This window comes from Pomacea canaliculata, linkage group LG8 (genome assembly GCF_003073045.1).
Source record: "Pomacea canaliculata isolate SZHN2017 linkage group LG8, ASM307304v1, whole genome shotgun sequence".
Lineage (NCBI taxonomy): Eukaryota > Metazoa > Mollusca > Gastropoda > Architaenioglossa > Ampullariidae > Pomacea > Pomacea canaliculata.
In genome coordinates this window covers 2,190,465-2,212,708 of record NC_037597.1, presented here as the reverse complement: position 1 = coordinate 2,212,708, position 22,244 = coordinate 2,190,465, and the positions used below count along the sequence as shown (strand labels likewise).

Here is a 22,244-nt window from a genome sequence, read left to right as displayed (position 1 = left end):
GTGACAGTGACTTGTGAGAGGCGGCACGAGGGAACGCCGTACATCCTGCCTCGCGCGCCAGTTCTCGTGCACGAGATGATGGCGAGATTTGAGTCGGGAGCGCTTTCTTCCTTTGCGTGACATTCTGGGTGGGTTCTCTCCCAGGGTTCTCTCCCTGCCCACCCTGCCCCCAACCTGTGTTCTTTCGCGTACCAGAAATAATGAGTGAGTATTCGCTTGCACGTGCTCGCAGCGCGAGAGCCTGACATGCATATACCTGTAATTACACGAGTAATTAACCCTCGCCTATCCGCCCTTTACCTCTCTACGTCACTCTGTAACACACACTACACAAACAGTTGAGTATTGTTGATGTAACACACATAGGTGTATATAATTTACACCCACACACGTATTCACATATTTCACACATTTTTTCCACATGCAAGTTCACAGTGTCCACACAGCTCACAGTAAAAGCCTTTCCGAGCACGCTCTCTCACAAACTGTCACACCAAGTAATAAAAATAGAACACAGGTGTATCAAACAGTCATACACAACGAAATTTATTGACAAGGCAGACATCGCTGATGACAACCGTCACGTCACCACACTCAGGACGAGTGACGTGCGTGAGTGCACGCGATGCAACAGGAAGCTCCGGGGAATCCGTCAAGACATCAGGGGAATGGGGAATATGTATTGTCAGACGTAAGGCACATCGGGGAATCGTGTCGGTCAAGACAAGTCACGGAGGGACTAGGTAATGTCAGACATAAGGCACGTGGGGAACTTATGTCGGTCAGGACACAAAACACACAAACTCGGTGTCGGCCGACATTTCGTTGTAGGGGAGACAATTCACGGCGGCTTTCGTCAGTTGACTCACCTGGACGGCATCGTCTGCTTGTTTACTGTAAACACACACGCTAATAAGAAAACAGGGACAGGGGGGGAGGGAAGGGGATCGGGTGAAGAACGACAATGATGCAAGATGTCGCCATCACATCGTTTCTGCTTATTGCAGCCTCGTGTTGCCATGGCAACGAAAGCTGGCACCTAAACGACAACTGTCGTCACACATATTTTACCCAACTTTCGTACGAATCATTTAAACGTTCGTTCATCCTTCAGAATTCAGAGTTCCCCTCCCGACCGGACCAACCAGCAACAACCACCCGCCCTGCCCACCCTTCAGTCTCCACAAACCGAGTTCAATGTTGTTGTTTCTTTCACCGAGTTCTCCATGCAGTGACGAAAGCTTCCATCAGTTCGGACACGCGTGAATGAACGCGTCACGCAGAAAAAGTCAAGATCAGAAGTGTGACCTGCATGGTGACGTCAGCAACACGTTACCTGGCAACGCCGAGAGGTCCATGGCAACGTGCACTGCGTGATGCACGGATACACTAGCTACACTTGAGAGTTGTGAAGTCAGTGGGCAGGACACCGCTACACAACCTCGGGACTAGTTGGTCGGGTGGTGGAGGCACGTGACACACGTGTAAAGAGGAAGAAAGAAGTCCACGCGGATGTATACACACGGCAACGATACAGGGCGACGATGCAGGACTATCGCTGCTTCCCGACAACTGCATCAGCATCATGTCGGCTTTGTGGACAGTTGAACACACAGGGAGAGATGTGAGAAATCAATTGCTTTTGTTCTTTTTCTTTCAATCTCGCTCTCGCTCTCACTCTCTCTCTCTCACACACACATATGCGCATAACACACACACGCACGCACTCAGGTGCACACACTGGAGTCACACGCATATCTATCATTTGATTAAAATGCTGTAGACCATAATCCGAGGCAATCGTCCGAGTGCTTGATCACTGATTCACGACAGTTGTCACGCTAGCATTGTCCACGACAATTGTCAAAGCTGTCGTCGTCCACGACTGTTGTAACAGCGGCCACAGCCACCTGCCCACGACAACTGTTCCCGCCATCACACTCTGTCCGTGACTGTTGTCCCAGCTGTTACAGTTTGTCCTGACTTCAGTGGTCACACTTATCACGATAGTTGTTCCAGCGGTCACACTTGTCACGACACTGACCACGTGACTGCCTACCACGTGACTAAACCATCCCTTGACACAAGCAGCGTCCTCGCCAGGCCCTCGTCTAGAGCCGCTCGGGCAGGACGTACTCCTCACACCTGCCTCCTCGCTGATCATCAGGCGGCGACTTTCATCTCAGGAACGTGCGATGGAGGAACAGCTGCTACAAGGTTTCTGCAATCAATGACTTCTGCCCGAGGTGAGGACGACGATGTCCGGAACTGTCCCGCCATCCTGCAGCTCAGTCGCCAGGGTCCTCGCTATCCTGTTCACTCTCCGATCTCCGGACGACCTGCTTGGCGTTCTCTAGTCGCAGCTAAGGTCAAGGACTCTCGTCAGGCCAGCCGCGGGTCAAGGCCGACAGGGCCGGTAAGAGCGTGACCTCAGCTCTGGAGGTACATGGGCGACATGGGCGGCTTCATGTAGTAGTTGGACATGTTGTAGTGCGGGTTGTGGTGATGGTGGTGGTGACCGATGCCGGCCGCGGCGTTGATGGACTCCGGGGTCACGGGCATGTGCTGACCCATGGACTGCGGGGCGCGGAAGGCCAACAGGTCATGGACGGAGTGGGAGGAGGGCCAGGCGCGCACCATGCAGGTGGAGCCTCCACCCGGGTTCTTGCCCTGCAGACCGGTCATGCCTGGGATACCGGGACCCATGGGTGCTTGGTGCTGCGGGTGAGGAGGGTGGTGATGCGGGTGGCCAGGATGATGGGGGTGGGGTACCATCTGTGACGGAGACATGGGGGACGGCATGGGAGGAGCCGCCGGGCACGAGTACGGGTAGAACTGATTGTACAGCGAGGGCCCCGGAGCACCGGGTTGGGGCCCACCATACCCATATGAGACTTGAGATCGATCTGCTGGGACTGGGAGGGGCTGCTGCTGCCGCTTCCTCCTCCCGGGCCGCTCCCGGCTCCTCCCGGGCCACCCACACCGTTGGAGGCTCCCCCTGGCCCAGCAGCTCCCCCACACCCGATCTTGTTGCGCAGGATCCTGCTGATGGAGCTGACGGAGGGCACGTTGTACTTGTCGCAGATGCCGTCAGACAGGAGCTTGTCTCGGATCTCCCAGGCGAAGATCCCGGGATCCCGCTCCTTGTACGACTTGATGTGCTTGACGACGTTGGGCGTGGTGACGCGCGGCTTGGAGCCCCCGATGGCCCCCGGCAGGATGGAGCCCGTCTCGTTGTAGCGGGCCAGGATCTTGCTGACGCAGCCGTGCGACACGCGCAGCTGGCGGGAAATGTCACATGGCCGCACCCCCAGCTGCGCCAGCTCCACGATGCGCAGGCGGATGGCGTTGGGGAGGGGTCGACCGTTGACGAAGACCCCGCCCAGCTGGTTCACCTCCCCGTAAGTCTGGTGCTCTGGGGGACAGACAAGCATGGCAACACGTTAGGCGAGGAGGAACAAAGAGCAGATCAGAATGTCGTCAGCAACATGCTCCCCCCCCCCTGTCCCGCCCACCATTACAGATACTATAAATAGAAACATGGCTAACGGTTGTAATTCATTCACACAGGAGAGAGAGAGAAGCTTCACTCGTGTCTCGTGCCTTGTGGCGCTGCATTACATATTGTGCTCCGGCAAAAAGCGAGTTCCCTTGTCTTCAGTTTCAGTCATAAATCCTGCCCGCGCATGCGCAGTCACACGGAAGTGGAAGAGCCGCCTGTCTGGCACCGCCCGTCAGGGGAAGTCAGCAGATTTATCGTCCAGCGCACTCATCAAATGCCCACGTGACGGAGGGAGGTGGAGTGGGAGGGACTAACACCGTTTAAAGAAAATGTATCTGGGGGTAGTGTGGTAGTCTGCTACACGCACCCGGCCTGTGGCGGCCATGTCGAGCGGCTTACCTACCTGGGTGTCGGCCAGCCACTTACCTTTGGCGTCCGACATTCAAAGTGACCGTTACCGATCACTCGTGTGTGACAGGTACATAGGTGTGATTGTGATTGTGTCCGACATGTACACAGGCGATTGTGTCCGACAGTCAAACGTAGGACTCATCAACTCAATGAGTGTCCAGTGCCAACATGTATCATGTCTGTTCAATATACACTTGTCATGTCAGTCACGTGACTGTCATCCTGTCAGTGGCTGTGGAGTGTCATTATTATGACAGTCAATCACAAAAGTAACATCATCCATGTGATGAAAATTAATTACTACCACTAGTCTACTCTCTACTAACTGTAGAAAGCTGATAGGGGAGTGTAAAAATAATTTGTACATTTGTTTGTTTGTTTGTTGTTGGTTTGTTTGTTGTTGGTCTGAATAAGCTAAGCTGGAGCCCGGCATCTCAACTTACAAAATGTCTGTCTCCAGTTCTATTCCCCCACCACGTTTGCTTCACCACCTTCCCTTTCTTTTTCAACACATCCACTCCCTCGCCAACCGTCGTCAGCTGTCGTTAATGTGAATGTCGATGAGACAGAGACCTAAGGACAGTGTAACGACCACAGAGTGCGCCACACGACCGTCCACTCAACCGTTCTAACCGTTCAGTCTTTAGTGAACAGTTTTGTACAGTTCACACTGTGTACACCTGCTCCTCCCTCTGAAAACATCTGGCGTTCACAGCATTCCACAGGTGAGATAACCGGGGTGTAGTATGTTGTATACTGTTCTCTCTCGGGTGGTCCGCTAGCGCATGTCACAAATTCAGTGAGTGTTGGATGTTCTGGGTTCGGATCTCTTGTCGGACATAATGTAGGACTTTTTTTTGTTTTTTAGAGCGCGGGGTGCTTTGCCCCGAGATAGCCTGACCTCCGTAAAACATCCACACCCCTCTCCATCGCTCGCTGCCTCCATCCTCCCCTCATCTCATATTCTCCCCCCACACCACCCTGTCTGTGTGAAAGGGTAGGGCATGATCTGTCCAACTCTCGGCACACAGCCTCGTACCCTGTGTGCAGATGACTGGTAGTTGGTATGGATGTCACTGTGCGCTGTTTACGTCACACATAAATAACAGGAAGTGACGTGGCCCCAGCAGGGAGACGAGCCTGTGTGTCACAAGCATGGCGGGAAGTGTTTCTCTCATCGATCAGACGGCAGCAGAGGAGGAAGTGTTTGGCGGGCGGGAGGCTGGTGGAGATGGAGGGAGGGAGCCGCACATTCCCAGGGAGGGGCCGAGCCCGCCGCCCACGGAGGGCCGCACAGGCGAAGGCAATTTTGAAGACGTGACTTCACGGCTACGTGGCCGCCAGGGAGGTAGCCCTATCAGCACGGCGCTACGTGTCCCCCCGACACCCAGCGATAGGGCGCCGTGTGATGGGGTGGGGGCAGGCCACTACATCAGCATACTCGAGATAAGGCCGCACACCTTGGCCGCCGTCCACACGGCCAGCCAGCCAGCCAGCGCTGGTCGTCCTCGTGACGCAGTACGTCACGTCACACCAAACGCCAGACATCACGATAGATGCCGTAAATATCAACTGATTATTCTCTTTCTCCTTCTCTCTTTCTCTCATGATCCGGGTATCATCAGCAGCAAGACCAATCCCCGGTTCTCATCCGGCGCGTGAAGGGTGGAACATCATCCGCCATGGACCCAACCTCCTCCGGGGCGAGTCTTCCAACGGTTGTAAACGTTTCTTTGAATCTTTCCTCTCGCTCTCTTGGCCTGGTGCGAACTTCTCTATTCTCTCTCTCAGTGTGCACCTCGGGATGGGGTGGAGGGTGGATGGGGTGGGTTTACAGCACAGAGTTCACTATCATGACCTATTGACCTGCTGTCCAACATGGGAGATTTATCTGATTAATCTGTTTTCGATTTGCTGTTGTATGTCACTGATGCGTCATAGACCGCCAGGTGGTCGACCACACACCAGTAGGTACGTGAGTCACTTATCCTGAAGGTAGTCAGGTCGCACACCACTTACGTCATCGTCCTCTAAGCACGTCACAAATGGTGAGTCACGTCACACTTTGTCGGCCACTCCCACAACGCGGTCAGCTACGTCACAAATCACTAGTATGTCATGTCACGTCTCGCAGAGTATTCACACAACATTGTCAGTGATGTAAAAACAAACAAACAACTAGGTAGTCACGACAAACGTCGAGGTAGATGCCTAGCGTGCACCTAGGTGACGTCATAAGCCGTTGGCCGGGTAGCCATGTCCACAAACTGTAATAAAACACAACAAAGGTAGATGGCGCAGTCACAAGATCCTGTTGCCAATATTGCGAGACACCTCTTTAAAACCCATATCTTGAAATGCCACCTGCTTGAGATCCAATTTGCCTTTTTACAAAAATGATATAACGAGGAAATCTTCGGATCCATGATGTCGGGTGCACCTCGTTGTAAAACCTCATCAACCTGTTGCTTCTCCCTCCTACATTCCCCTCCGCAAACACACGAAGACACCTTCATGCTCTCACTCACTCCCACACTGTCATCTACTCTTCAACCCTTCAACTACCAACCCACCTGATATTCCTCCCTCTCTCCCTCTCTCTCTCTCGCGTGCAGTCCATAGAAAGTAAAGGGAGGTAGTCCGGAGCGATCGACTTGCAGGTGTTGCTATGATTACGGACGAAATATCAATTCCCTCCAGGTGCGGTGTCGTTACTCACTCCAACTCCGTCAAAAATATTCCCGCAACTTCTTATAATCATGAGCGGACGATAAGTGGGGGGAAGGGTAGGCCCCGGGTGCGGGCTGGCAGATAGGCCGGGCGCTATCACACCGCGCGGTGCACTGTGGGTAAAAGACTTGCCGTCAGCCATGCCTGCTGAAAGACACAGCACCAGCATCCAGCTGTGTGTGGTCGCTCCTTCCTCCTCCTCCCCACCCTCTTCCTCGCCACCAGACGATGGGAGGGAAACTCGCCTGCAGATTGTGGAGGAGGCAGGGTGCGGCGATAACCACACAACAGTCTGGCGGGGTGGCGAGCGGAAAAACATCCTCGACAAAGACTTGACGAGACCGCTGACGATCCTGTACTCAGTCGATTCTTGGTTGACGAGACTGATGTCAAATATTCGTTTAACCTCTCGATACTTGCAGACTTGCTTAGTTCACATCATGTTCATTGTGAGACTGAACAGCAGTCTCGAACATAAGGGGTTAAAGAGACCACACAGGAGTATGAGATGGGTTAACTTCCTTGCAAAACCTTGATTCACAAACGTTGAGCAAAAAAAAAAAAAAATTTTCACGAAATTAAAAACTTACTGACCCTCACAGCTCAGTCATTGCCTTATTTTCCAGCTCACAAGAGTAAACTCACTGAAAACCTGTCATCAGTCTGTCTGCCGCGACCAACGCTTTGTCTCTTGCGAAGTTCTCCGCTGTTAGTCTCGGCGAGCCTAAACAAAGAATGGGACTAAACCGGAAGCTTTGTAGTTAACTGGAAAAAATCATCTGCCAGCAGTCCAGGGATATTAGCTCGTGGTAGGATGTCACCCCAGAGATGAATGTGGGTAGAAGCTCACCCCAGAGATGAATGTTGGTGTCTGTTTTGTTTTCCCGTCAGGTTGTCTGGAGGTGTAGCGCCAGATGCCAGAAACAAGAGGATTTATAGATGGTGCGCAACCAAATCCGCGAGAGCCTTATCCCGCTGGCTGCACCGCACGATGCTGTAAACCTGAAACATCCTCTCGACCTCTGGTCATGTGACAGTCGACAATTTGTAGCTGCTGTGCCGCCCACCGAGTGTCCTGCTATCGTGATGGCGTGCACCCGACACTCTATTCTAGTGTCTATCGTAACTGCTCCCCGCTATCACCCGACACGTCACAGGGTTACACGGGGTTACATGTTGGGTGACGTCACGCGCGCCATTAGACCCTCGCCACGTGACGCCACACGGTGACGCGCTCTATCGGATCAGGCGCACGAACACAGCTCGCTTCACGCATGAGCAGTCGTGGTGGGCGTAGTCGCAGTTCCCACAAACCATCGGTGGACCGCAGGTTGGTGCAGATCGTGCATGAGGGTCAAAGGTCGCCTGCAGTTCTAGCGGGACACTCGCCAGCAGAGATTTGTCTGCCGACTGCCAGACTCAGTTCACCGCGGGGCGAGATTTGTGGCCGGCAAAGTGAATAACGGATCACTAGAATTACCTCCAAAATAACTTACACTTTACTTACATCCTAGAGAGAGTGAGGAAAAATAAACAAGACCAATATAGACGAAAGGAAATGTCTGCTGGGATTCTTTTACGATGTGTCCAATGTCCTGATGATTAACTGCTTGGGACTGGCCCAGAGAAGCAGACATGGAGGGTTGCCCATCCCCACCCTCTCCTCCCCACCCTCGCTGAGTCATGTTTTGCCTCCAAGCACACAGACGAACACATCTTCTCTTCGGAACGGCGAGTTGTTTATGAATGATTAGCCAATTGACCAGTCGACAGCTTGGTCGGCATCGCATTGATTGATTGATTGATTGATTGATTGATTTTCCACATATGGACTTCTACATCTTTGTCCTGGGCATCTTTGCTTACGCTGAACATAAAACTTCAAGAAATTTATTTTCAGTCTCCGGGACAGACTTCTGTTGTTAAGCTGCGTCTGGTCCCACCTCACTCCTCCCAGCTTCTCCTTCGTCCCCCTCTGGCTTCCCCCCATCCACAGACCCCTCTCCCCACGGGGGATCTCGACCACAGCCAGCAGAGTGTCTACTGGACTAGTCACTATCCACTATCCACTATCCACTAGTCACAGCGCGGACCGCCTGACTGGTGGCCATGGACCAGGTACCCGGACACCGTGTAACAGTCAACCGAAATGCCTTTCAAATATTTGAAGCTTCACTGACTTGCTGGGTGTTAGCCATCTGTGCAGGTGTTTCTGTCATCACTAACGACTGCATGCAGCCGACAAGCCACAGGTCACCACGGTCCTGAAGGTGAGTTGACGACAGCAGCGATGACAGAAAGATGACGAATAATTAGAGTTTGGTGGCATCGCCAGAAAAATCGGCGAACGGTTGCAAACATACCCGAGTGTCGCTGTTGTTTGAAACAAATCAGCGACAATTTATTTTTCAATGTGTAATCAATAAGTAAATAAACAGAAAGAACTTTGCTTCAATATTGCTAGTCACGTGTCTCCTGCTCGGCCCCAGCATCTCACCAAACATCAACATGTTTATTGTCATTGTTAGTGTTAGTTCCATGGTCGGGTCATCAGTGGGAGAAGGGGGTGAACAATTAGTCGCCCCCTACCCCCCATCTGGCCACTTCAAAGAAGTCCGGTGTTCGCCGCCTGACGATGTATCGCCGACAGGCGGCGCTGCGATCGATGAAAGGAAAGATGTGAGGTGAGTCGGTACTTTGTCCTCTCCCTACCTCGCCGATAAGACAGGAGGGGATCCCGCACAGTACCCGGGCTAATTCCATTATCTCCTGTGCTGACCCCTAGAGGTCACTCCACTCCTACCTCCTGTCGTGAGAAGCAAGGCGCGTGCACCCGGCCTCTCACACCTTCAGGTCTGTAGAAACAGTTTGGATAAGAATATATATACTTCCACAGGTAAGAATCTACAGAGCTACAGCGTTTCTAGGTATGAAAACCGTCAGGTGACAAGTCTACCCACGTGCAGAAGCAGTTACATCGACACATTCCTGAGCTTTACACAGGGCTGTAGGAATAGAGTTCGGTAAGGAAGATATATCAACAGAACAAAGAGTATATTCTTGCAGAAACACGTCTTGTATCTACAGATTTTTTCAACATTTAAATAAAAGTCTGAGGTTGAAGAAATGTAATATTAATTGGCAGACAGGCCTTTAGGACCTGAAGAATTTGGTTGTGGTAAAAATACATGACTGGTGAGGACGGCCGCCATAACAAATGTCTACACTTTATTTACATCAGACTGTCAGTATCTTCTGAGATGAGCGAGTCACTTTGTTGTTTTTGTTTACTCAAAGGTTGCTATTAGTGTTTAATTCATCCACAAAATGAACTGATAAATAACATACCACAATTCTCCTGGAAACTGTTCCCCTTGTGAACACGCAGGTAGAACAATCCACTCACATACCTACTAAAAGCTACAAACAGCTCTTGACAGATTTTGAAGGCGTTACCATAGCAACGTCAATGCTTGCATAAATATTTGTACAATTCAACATTTATACACGACAACAAAAAGCCGCTGTCAGGGCACCCGACCTTTTTTTGAGACTTTTGTCGGTACTGCTCCCTGCATATCTTGACCCAGATACGGCACATTCCTGACCTAGTTAAAACGCCCGCTTGACCTAATTATCACAAATGGATTTTGCGTGACCCCGGTATACAAAAACCTGTTGAGATGAGTTAACGGTCAAGTGTGGAACATTTTTTGTTCCTAATGACTGTGTACCATAGAATAGTGTACTAACCCTGGAGGTATAAAACTATCCTGCTATCCTGTGTAAGTTGTAGAGATGTAGTAGGTATGTTCTGTTGTTTCCAGACTGAGGTAAGCATAATAAGCATATTCACTGATTGGCAGCCACAGCAAAGCACCACACTTGTTGTGTACCCAGCCCAGCCTCTCCGATCTCCGACACAAAGCATTCCTTTCATCTGCGCACGATCAAAAGAACACCGACCATGCACGTGCACCGCGTGATTTGCGTCTGCAGCACCGACACCTGCATCGTGGTCACGCCATCAGGTAAGTCACCTGCGAGCGACAGAAATACACCCGTGCGCCACTAAACACCTGCCACAGGTAGGGCAGCACAGGTAGCTACTCACAGGAGGTCTGGGGGGGAGGGTCAGAGTGACAGTCGCGGTCTGGTAGTCGTGTGGGGGGACTGGACCACAGAGAAAGCAACCGCCGCCCGTGATGCACACCAGTGACTACAACCTGCGTCTAGTACCGTTATCGTCACGTGATTCCATGTTTTAAAATATCAACTTCCCAGAACAGTGTCCATCCGAAAGATAAATGTTTATTATTATAATAATAATAATAATAATAATAATAATAATAATAATAATAAAGAAAATCAAGCACAATATATCATTTGTTATTTTCCTGAAATTGCTGTAGATATTATTAAACATAATTATATTTCGCTCTTCAGGTCATTCATCGACACTAAATGTTCATCAGCCAATATTTTTCAACAACAATTAATTAGCCGACATGTGATGCTAGCAGTTGTTCAGCAAATATTTACCGACATCAGCTAATGGACCTCCGTAGGTAGACAAGAATTACTCAGCACAACACTTGTGACATATCTATATAATTATATTTATCAGTAGTAATGTCCACCCGACAAAAACACAAATTTCGTTTTATAACGGAATGTCTCAAAGTCGTCGCCACCCTCACTTCTCATCTGTCGTGGGATTATTTTTTATTGTTATTTTTATTTTGTTGTAATCCACATCAGTAACACTGGAGTAAGGAGCGGGGCTGGTGTTATCTCGCGAGGTTCCTCTCACACACTTGGCTGGCGATTATAAGGCTTGGGTTCTGGCTGTAAAGATAGACTTTAAGTTTCAGTTCTGTTTTATGTTTTGCTCTCAGATTCTAGTTCTGACAAATTTTATTTTACCCAAACGTTTTCAGTTTTCTGTCTTTTTATGAACAGTTTTCTCCCTGTGTGATTTACGACGCTACATGTATGTGTTGCATCCGTTAATTTTCCTTCCACCCAGTCACAAGACCTTTTATTTCTCTTTTGACTCTGATACTCGAGTGTTTTTAGCTGAGTGTGTTGCCACCCGTTTACCAGGGAGGAGACACCCAGGCACCAGGTCAGCAAGTTGTGGGGCAACATGTGGGGACAATACATCCGAATGGTAACACAACCCTGAAACAAAGTCCGCGGCACAGACGGCAACAAGATTTTCTAGAAATGACAGGGTGTATACTTCACACTCACACTAAAAGTATATTATATATAGAGAGAAAGTCGGATAACCGCTAACTTATTCTCACCTTGTGTCGGGAAAATGAGATGGAATGATGAAGATGGGGAGGTAAACGCTCACCTTCTCTCCCCCCCCCCACATAAACTCTTGTTTGGGGGCAGAAATAATCTTCATTGTTTATAAATACTTTTAACTGAGGGCTTAACGACTTTATAACAATGGTAATTAAATAATAGTAAAATCGCGGAATTTACTGCGTGTTGACAAGATTTTCTTCACAAAAATATGATTAATGAAACAAAAAGACAACACGGTCATCCGGACCCTCTCTGTACTTCAATGATAACCTTCAAATAGAAACAGATGATGCGATCTTGTGATGAATAGAAACAGGAAATAAGTTTGTGGAAGTCTGCAAACAAAACCTGAGAGAACGAAAAACATTCTGACCGGGGAGGAGAAATGACAAACGATCTTTGGTGAGGACGGAGAGAACTAAGAACAGGATTTCAGAACAGCTTTCATCGAAGTTTCCACGTGTTGCAGGTAACTTATTTAAACAAGACAGCCAACACCTGGAAAAACGATTTCAGTCAGGTATAGTGAAGCGCCCTCTGACTGCAGGTAAGTCAGTTATTTCTAAAAGTTATTTGTAAAAGTTCTCATCTAATACACACAAGTGACAAACAAAATACTTGCTTAATCTTAATGCAAACTGGTGCTTGTCAGTAATACTTGTAATCCTATTGTAATGTCAGTAATGCACTTGTAATTGTATGATCACACTGCTCTGTCAGTCATACACTTGTAATCCTATTGTAATGTCAGTAATACACTTGTAATCCTATTGTACATGCTCGATATCAGTAATGCCACATCTGTAGATAAAACACTACTTTCACTGGATAAACAGTGATAAAATAATACAGTGCATGACAAGTGTCATAACAGAGACAACCGTTACACAACAAACAATTATTTATACACAAAAAGGACAATTTACAAAACATTTTCATTGCGAGTCGTAGCTTGACAAAGCCGGTTATTACTTTCAGTTGGTTTTTTCCGTAAAACAGCGAAAAAATATTAAGTGAACGAGGAATACCGAGGGTTAGAAAGAAAGAAACAAAAAACTATTTTTTGAAAGCAAACCGAAAATCGCAGAACTGAGTGTTGGTCACAAGGCGAAGTAACGTGTACGTGAGTGATCCTCTCTAATGACAAATAATTATTGATATTTATTTCAAAGAAGCCCCCCCCTGTATTCTGTGCTCTTTATGGTAACAGCAAAAAAAAAAAAATCTCGCTACATTTTAAAAAAACGACTAATTAACTTCTGTAACAAATTGTCATGGAACCAAAATGAATGCACGTCCATATCCGAGAGCCGGACACAGACTACAGACTAAACAGCTTCCTGGCGGTTGTTGTTGTTATTATTATTTATTTTTTTATTTTTGTTGTTGTTGTTGTTGTTGTTATTGTTATTGTTATTAATAATTTATTTTCACCCCCAGTGAGCATAGGCCGCAAACTGCTGTACTTACAACATATTTACTACCGCAGTTATACAATTATTTAGTATTACATTTGGTAGTGCGCTTTCCCCACACCCCACCCGAGCCTTGTCCATGTTACCTCAGTCTCCCCTACACCACCCGTTGTCCCCACCCCTCCCGCACACCCCTTCTCCTCCGTTGACTAACCCTTTACCTGCTTCTTGTGTTTTCTTTTTTTCTTTTTTCAGTATCTATGTCGGTAGTCAAAGCCAGGGTGTAACCCCGAGGTACAATACGACGACGACGTGGCAGTGGTAGAAGGCGGGCTCCTGCCTCAGGGGTCGAGGAACGATGGTGTCAATCAGTGTGTCACGTGGTGCAGGCCACGCCCAGTGTCACGTTCAGTCTTGACGTCATCGTCACATGACCGATGTCTGGCTACTGTCCCCATTTATCACCAGCCGTTCCCACCCCGAGTAGTGCGTGCATCCGCCACCAGTTCACGCTTGCCACCCCGGGTAAGGGTCGGCCAGTGGCAGGTGACTGCTCGCTGCTGTCTGGGCGTGTCCTGCGGTCACGTGATGTCACACTTGCCCACCCTGCAGTTGTCGCTGGCACTCACATGACGCAATCAGAACTGCCGTCCCACCCCACACCTGTCGCGAGGAAGGGAGACAACTTTCTACAGGACATTCCAGATTGTCGAACTTAGCAGATGAACTGCACCGACGAGGATTTTGCCACCTGCTGACGTCATCAATACCCTGTAGACTGGAGGACTCACCTGCAGACCATTTATCATACCCTAGTACGGTACCCGGACAGTGCACTCGCAGATTTATTCGGCAAACATCTCAATTTCCATGGACGAATGGAAACATCAAACACAATGTCTAGAAATGATCTCAAAAATAACTTACAGACATAGCGCGTGCTATAATTTTAAACGATTATATCCGTTACTACTGTTATTGTTTATGTTCAACGGGTAGCTAAAGCTGTTGAAACGTTTTGAAAATATACAGAAAATTTTAAAAGTTCCATGCACCAGGAATAGAGCCTTGACAGGAACCTTTTCAAGAGAATAATTATTGAGAAGTCTTTTTGTGTATACAGACTTGATTACATTGTTATTTATTTACTAATAATCGGCTTGTATGGTTGTCTAAGAAACTTTATTTATGGATATTACAATAATACTTTAGTAGACATGATGTCTTCACTGTCCTGTCCCTCACAACAGCGCTCTTGTCACTCCCCTTTATTTATTTGTATTTATTTATCTGCACTCAACCGGTAAGCCTCATAAAACTGTAAATACGATACTGCCATGTTGAAATAATTTCTGCGCCATCATGCTACTTGACATATATATCATGACAGCAGCAAAGTTGTCTGTGTCAAGCCACCTTATAGCAACAAAGGTCTACAAAATAAACAAACAAACAAACTGCGTGAGAAGCAGGTTTCACGGATGAGCGCGGGTCTCAACAAACGCTCGCAGCTTAGCGACTGTTGGGAGGCGAGCCTCGGGTGAACTCAGTGGCCCGCGAACACTACAGATCCACGCGATTGTGTGCCACCCGACACCCTGCTCACAAAATTGAAACAAATGCTTGCTGAGCTGTGCACCCCTCCACCCCGAGTACCCCTCTCCTCCCGTGTACACAGAAAGTCACTTATCGTCAGACCCTATCGCAACATCGAGTTTCGGGTACCTGCAAGTGATGGCTGCGGGTGCTGGGAGGACAGGACATTAATGACAGTAAATAACGGAGGCGATGGAGCTGACATTAAATAACTGTCAGCAGGTAACCGGCACTGACTGATGCCAGACATGGTGACCTGCAACTGAAATCGTGCGAGTGAAGCGGGATCAACAACCGTGGGACCGAAGGCGCCGAGTGCATGAGAGCACCAACTGCCTTTTGTTTTCTTGAGGAGGAGAGAGAAGCCCAACTGTTTGTAAGATTACATTGAGGAACTCGCAGCCTCCCCCTTTCCTCCCGTCTGCCAGTCTGCGAGTCTGCTGTTACACGTGGAAGCCCGAGAGTAGGTAGTCGGATGCCGGGTGGAGGTGCTGGACTGGGGTGGAGGCTGTCAGACTGCGGAGCACTACAAAGATACGCGGCTGGGAGGGGAGCAAGGTGGAGATGGGGGGAGAGGGAGGGGACAACAGTCATCTATTATGTGATGCACGCCAAGAAGAAAGACGGGTTGGGTTCGGGTGGCAGTCGGGGTCAGAGTGCGAGTTCAAAGATGCTCAGCTGCAAAGAAGTGTGTGGATAAACAACGAGGAGTATTTCTAAATGAGTGACAACGAAAGAAACGGTGGAGTCGAATAGTAAGAAATGGAAAGAGAGGGATGGGTGAGGAGAAAGTGAGAGCCAGAGTGAGAGAAGGAGACAAAGAGAAAGACAGAGAGGGGAAAAATAAGCACATGGTTCGCATGCCACTAGCGCCGTCTCGTGTGTAATGCGGACTGAAGTCTGTTTTTCTCATTGCGAGGCTGTAGTACACTAACCCCTCTCTCTCTCCATCTCTCACCTAACACCTGGAAGCACGATCAGTAAGAGTCGGCATGCCGCTGACTACATGCCAGCCACGACTACCCCATCACAGACCAGCAACGGTCTGTGGAGTGAGCACCGCTCACCCTTCACATGCTGTTGTTTGCTGACATTCAGGACGAGTGGGGTTCGCTGTGTGTAACCTGACCTCAGCCCTCCACCTCCCTCCACCCATTCACATGAGAGAAGCTATCATCCCATTGTTCGTCAAATGACGAGGGTCGTTAGCCGACGACACTAAAGGAAATGACATCACACTACATCACCACAATCATGTTCATTCACTCATTTCATCGCTCGATCATTCTGTGGATTCAGGTCTTGATTCTTTCATGAGCTTATTTCGTAAATTTAATAATTATTTTGTTCTTTTGTTCCTGTCTTCCATACTGCGGTAGTTTATTTTTCGGGTCACCGGTCTACAGTTGATAGTGCGACAAAAGTGTTTGTGTGGCTGTGACAATCTATCTCACACACACAGACACACATTCGCACAGTACGATGGGCCCAGAACATAAACAATCCGCCACAAACAAAAACTACAGAGTAACAAATACTATCATTGTAACATTGTAACATTGTAACATTTCTCGTGTTCATGACACAGAGCAGGGAGGGGAAGAGGAGAAACAGAGAGATGGGGCGAAGGAGAAATAGAGAGAAAGCAAAAATAAGTGAAAGAGAATGTTTTAGAGCGACATTTAAAAAAATAAACATCTCAGTACAAGCATCGACTGTTCACAGTTGCCACCAGGCCGTGACCGATGGTCACAGATGATTGGCGCTGACACCATCTGATAGCTTAATGTTGACATGGTTACCATTACATGTCTACTTACCTACCGTTACATGTCGGACTACTTACCATTACATAGCAGCCTACCTACTATTACATGTCGGATTACCTACCGTTACATATCGGACTACCTACAGTTACATGTCGGATTACTTACCATTACATATCCTATTATCATACCTCCCCTAACGTGTCGGCCTACCTACCGTTACATGTCGGATTACTTACCATTACATACCCTATCAGCCTACCACAACATGTATTTGCTCAGTGTGCAGTGTCCGTTGATCGGTCACGTGACATGTGTAATCAGGACTTTAGTTCATTAGCGGGTTGTATGTTAATTATCTAACTGACACACAGTTTGAATACTAATGTAGGTGGAGTCGTCGACCTCAGTAACACCACATACAGTCACATCTTCCACATCGCCTGCCAGGTGTCTACAGGTGTCTACAGGTGTCTATCTCAAGGCATGCAACATGTTGTCAGTATAACTCACCAAGAAGTTGAGACTGAGAAAGAACATCTTCAGGAAATGTAAAGTCTAGAACATAAATATCACGGTCTACACAAGAGAAAACAATATTCTAAAAAAGTCTGCAAAGAATATGATGCCAGATACAACTGATGTAGACCATAACAGTTTCCAAGTAAACAAACCTCCAGGAGTTTGGTTTGCTTGGAAGAAAAATAAATTCCAGACTTCTGCAGTTGCAATGAAATAAGGTGAAATGAAATAACTTGTTATTTTTGTATTCTGCTTGCAGAAGCCTGTTCACCATCAGCAACAATGTTTTCCTTTATTATGTGAGTTTACTTTTATAACACAGATCCCTTAACAAGATGAACCCTGCAGGACTCTCCTGTGGTTTGTAATCACATATTTACTACGATCTTAGCAACAAACAGCTTTTTATTCCACTGTTGTAATCAGATAAATTGTATTCGTTGTTATGTTGCTAATTATCCGGCAACCAACATTGAGTTTGAAGTCTTCACTTTTTTAAAAAGTAATTTCATCTTTGTGGCGATGTAATCAATGGCGAATCCTAGCATCATCTTCATTAAAAACTGTTATTCCCAACTGTCCCCATTGTACTTGACTTATTTGTTGTAGTGTCTACCTCAACATTTGTAACATTTCCTACTTTGATAAACAATAGACATTCTCTCTTCGTTAAATTACACTTGGTAGGTGTCCTGCTGTCCTGGTCTTGTAATGTCCGGTCTTGTTGTCATGGTTACATTACAGTGATCGTGTCCTGGATGAGTTTCAGTAGTGTTGTTTTGTTACACCTCTATCACACCTTCATATTTCTCTGACCCGCACCTGTCCTATTAATATTTGTTTAAAAAGCTTGAGGTTTTTCTCCTGTCTTTGATCATTTTTAATTTTTATTCCGTATACAGAATTTGTTAAGTAACAATGTTAAGTGTTTAATTTATTCACAGGCAAGGAAAAGTAAACACATTTATACAAATGTGTTTCAATTGTGTGTGTGTGTGTCTGTGTGTATGTGTGTGTGTGTTGATGTATAAAAAAAAAGTGTCGGAAATTGTCGGAAGTCGATGTTGTTTTGCTCCAACAGTCGTTGTGATCATCGTCAACAACATGTTACAAACTTTGCTGTTCTGTTTACTTTCAAATAAAAACAATTAGTTTGTAGAAAACGTGTTTTACCTGGCTCACTTTTAACTCCTCTATGTATCCAATATTGCATTTTTCGTGTCAGAATAACTTATTAAGTATTTTACTAATTTGTTTCAAATAAAATAAAACTGTTATCATTATTTAAATCCTATTTCACATCTCGACATATATATATATCTTGCAGTACCTTTACTCAGATTTCACATCATGTAAATCACATTTTTACCTAAAGTTCTGTTTCACATCAGTAAATCTTATTGTAGGCTTATTCCCATTTCACATCTTGTAAATCACATTGCATGTACAGTCCTACTTCACTTTTAAATATCAAATAGTTAAATCTTATTTCCTATCTTCCTTGTAAATCACTTTACATTTTAAGTCCTATTCACATCCTGTAAACCACATTGTGTATTAAATTTTAATTAACTTCTTGTACATGACACTGTATGTGGAGTCTCACCACACTTCTTGTCAACCATGTTGTATTTTGAAGTCCTGACTCGTGTTCTCTCAGTCACATTGCCTGTTAAATTCTGTTTGCTTTTATTCTAAGATATAATCTGTGATAAATGATTCAGTTTGTAATCCGCTGTATTTTATGTCCTTCTTTCACTTCTTGTAAATTTACTGTATATACAGTCCTATTTCACCTCTTGGAAATTATTTCTATGTGGTCCCATCTGACATCCAGTATTTTCTCATGTTATCCCTGGATTCAAGTGCCACTCAGTTCACGAGTCCATCGCATTCTCACCACAGAAAATGTGTAAAAATGTCATTTCTCCCAAATTGTTTCCAAGTGGAACGGAAGCGGGTAAGAACACTTACAACATTTAAAATAAAAGTTTAATATAAGGTTTTCCAACATTTGATTTAAATTAATCAGAAAGGTTACCCGAACCCTTATTATCTTCCGCGGGGACTTCACAAAAAATATTTACATCCAGTGGGAGGTGGGCGCTAGTCACCGGACTCTGTACTCATCATGCATGCATTCCTGTGAAGTTTTGACTCAACAAGTGCAGACCTCTTAAAACAAAATTCACTAAAATTTGTTTCAACAATACAATCTTGTTGAGTTTGAAATCAGAAACATGCAACTGCACACAAAGTGAAGATATTCTTCATTTTTTAAAATTTCAAGAAAATGCGTTGATTCTTAACAAAACAATTATTAAAAAATTACTAAACGAGGCCTTGTATCGTTTGTGAGTGATTTTATCCTTCAAGATTATGTACTTCTGCACATTTTCTCTAAACTACCCAGATTTTCAGACAGCTGACAAGTTGGGGAAGGTCTTTAGACGGAGGCAAGTCAGACGCTAAAAACATTTACCAAACCGAGCTTTGAACAGGAAGGACAGACTTTGAGAGTGGAGGGAGAGTTCAGATGTACATTGGTGGCGAGGGGACATCACACAAAATGAAGACAAGCAAACACAGACATCAGTCTCCTTGTACTCACCCATGAGTGAGGCGCCGTACTCCAGGGAGATGTTGTTCTGCAAGATGGAAGCGGCCGTGGCGATAGGCTCCAGGGTGATGAGGTTCGAGTCCCACAGTTCTCAGGGAAAATAAAAAAATAGGGAGCTGTGGTAGCTGCCAGCAGAGGGCGTTGTTAGGACTTCACTACGGGTGTTGTGTCCGTTACATACCCGCTTTGATGTTGTGACAGTTCAGTACCCTTGTGAGCAGTGCTTACTGGCGGGTATCCTTCACTTGTGTCCTGGTTACACTTTCTTACAATTCGTTGGCAACTCCAGTGTTCGATGGCTTGTCTTCCTGTGTTAGTTGTAACCGCAGTCTGTTCCGCTGACTTGTCCCCAGTGGTCAACAGACAGGACAGTCAACAGTCAACAACTGGTCATTCAGGAGGAGGATTCCTAGGACAACAAATGTAAGCACTGTAGTGTCTTGATTACAAGACAAATAAAACAAAATTGTTACTTGTATCCTGTGTCTGATTCCCTTGTATCCTGTGTCTGATTCTCTTGTATCCTGTATATTATTTTCTTCTATCGTTTGTTTGATTCCCTGGTATGTCTTATCTACTTGTCTATTAAGCTCCGACTGATTCTCTCGTCTCCTGTGTCTGGCAACACGAGCCTGGCGGCTCTCCTGGTCGCATCACCGGCTCCACACTCGGCGCACCGTGGTATCCAAAGTAAGGCAGTACCCGTGTTTACACTATGCACCCGACTGTCCACACCTCACACACAAGTGACCGGCTACAGCAGTTCACAGTTCACAGTTCACACGCCAGTCCACCAGTCCACCACCGGAACCAGACTGTGGCTGTGGACTACCCGGGGGCTGAGGCGACGAATGGGTGCGCGCTCGCTGAAGTGCGACTGTGCGTATCGATGCACGGGAGGAGACCCAGAACCGAACTTGTTTTCAGTTTTGCCCCGAAGCGACGCCCTCCCGCTTATAGGGATCCTGGGCAGGTTCCTCCAGTCCTACCCGAGGAGCATCACCACTCCTCCCCCTCCCGCTACTCACGACATCTACCTATCTGGCGGCAGACACTCTGGTCAGCTCTCTCATCTTTCTCCGATTCCTGCTCCTTTGTTTTCTTGTAACGCCAGCTTAGTGGCCCTCCACCCGACCCTCCGCCATTCCTTGCACGCGCGGTGATGAGCCTGCTGCGCTGCTATTGGCGCAGACGTCCGTCACCTCCCCGCTGGCTCCGCCCTCTCTGGCGCTCTGCTTGTTCCAGAAGGAACCAATGTTCGGCCGGCACCTGGAAAGTTGTTGGAAAGAGATCCGTGGGCTGTGAGGTGGAACCAGAAGGAATGATCCAGCAGAGAACGCCATGGCTCGTGAAGTCACGCACCTCTCAATCTGCAATCTGGCCTCGTGCTGCGGCAGTTTAGCGCCTCGCTCGTGCAACCCTCGAGTCTGCCGCGCTTTCCTCGCCATTTTCACATCGGAATGTTCGCTCTTTCAAATGTCTTTTTCAGGTAGGATACATTTCTATAATTTTCCAAGCAGGAACGCAAATTAAAAACCTCAAATAGTTTTTCATCCGAGAAAAAAAAAAGCGAGTAGAGGTCCCATGCAGATTCCGATCGCGAGTAGATCTTTGCAACGCCTTCGACGTTTGGAAATAAATGTTTTTCCGATTTGAGACAAAGTTCTTTTACACAATGTTTGTTCGACTTTTGTTATTTCAGAGCTTTGCATGCGTGTTTTAACGGATGAGTTGTTTACATGGCTCATTTATGAGTTTCGCTCATCTTAGGACATCCATCTTTGTTGTCAACACACACAGGTAATCATCCCCGCACCTATCTGCTTTGTCAGTTTTTTATGATCAGAGGAGCCTGCACTTCACAACAAAGGTAGCAGTGTGAACTGCGTGGCCTGTGCCTCATAAAAATTCGCAAATAGGTTCTCCTTAGTTCTACTGATTTAGTATAGCATTGCTGATAAACAAATAAGACTACCCAGAGCCGCTATAAAATATATTTATACAAATATCTCACGTGACTACATGCATGCTAACACCGAGTTAACACTAGCGATTAAAAAATAAGGCCCGAAATTCATCATTTATTTTTTTGGAAAAAAGTATTATAGAAATATCTTCAACAGACTCAAGTGATTATTTGAAGAGATAGATATCTCAGTTTTGCCTGACCTAGGCTGTCATCGTTTATTATCGTTGAAATGTGTCCGACAATGCTTTCTGGAGATGAAGCAGTTAGACACGTGTGACGTCACGTCCTGTGTACGTCAGTCAGCGCCACCTGCAGGCAGAACACCTTGACCCTCCGCTGACCGTCAGTGAGAGAGTGTGAGTTGTTAGTAAGTACAAATGTTCACTACACT

At 46.9% G+C, this 22,244-nt stretch overlaps 1 protein-coding gene across 1 annotated transcript; it reads right to left on the bottom strand.

Moving 5' to 3' along the window:
• Positions 1 to 520: 520 nt before the first annotated feature.
• On the bottom strand, positions 521 to 21,509 carry LOC112571019 (paired box protein Pax-1-like). Its single transcript, XM_025249798.1, has 3 exons — positions 19,876 to 21,509; positions 3,022 to 3,415; positions 521 to 2,941 (listed from the first exon to the last, which is right to left on the bottom strand). The coding sequence occupies exons 1-3, from the start codon at positions 19,877 to 19,879 to the stop codon at positions 2,431 to 2,433; spliced, it is 909 nt and encodes a 302-aa protein (XP_025105583.1). The 5' UTR covers positions 19,880 to 21,509; the 3' UTR covers positions 521 to 2,430.
• Between the last annotated feature and the right edge of the window lie 735 nt (positions 21,510 to 22,244).

Excerpts from the sequence above, each read along its gene's own strand:
- LOC112571019 (XM_025249798.1), bottom strand. Across the intron at positions 2,942-3,021 it reads ATCCTGCGCAACAAGATCGG|GAAGCGGCAGCAGCAGCCCC; the intron begins GTGTGGGGGAGC and ends GCCCGGGAGGAG.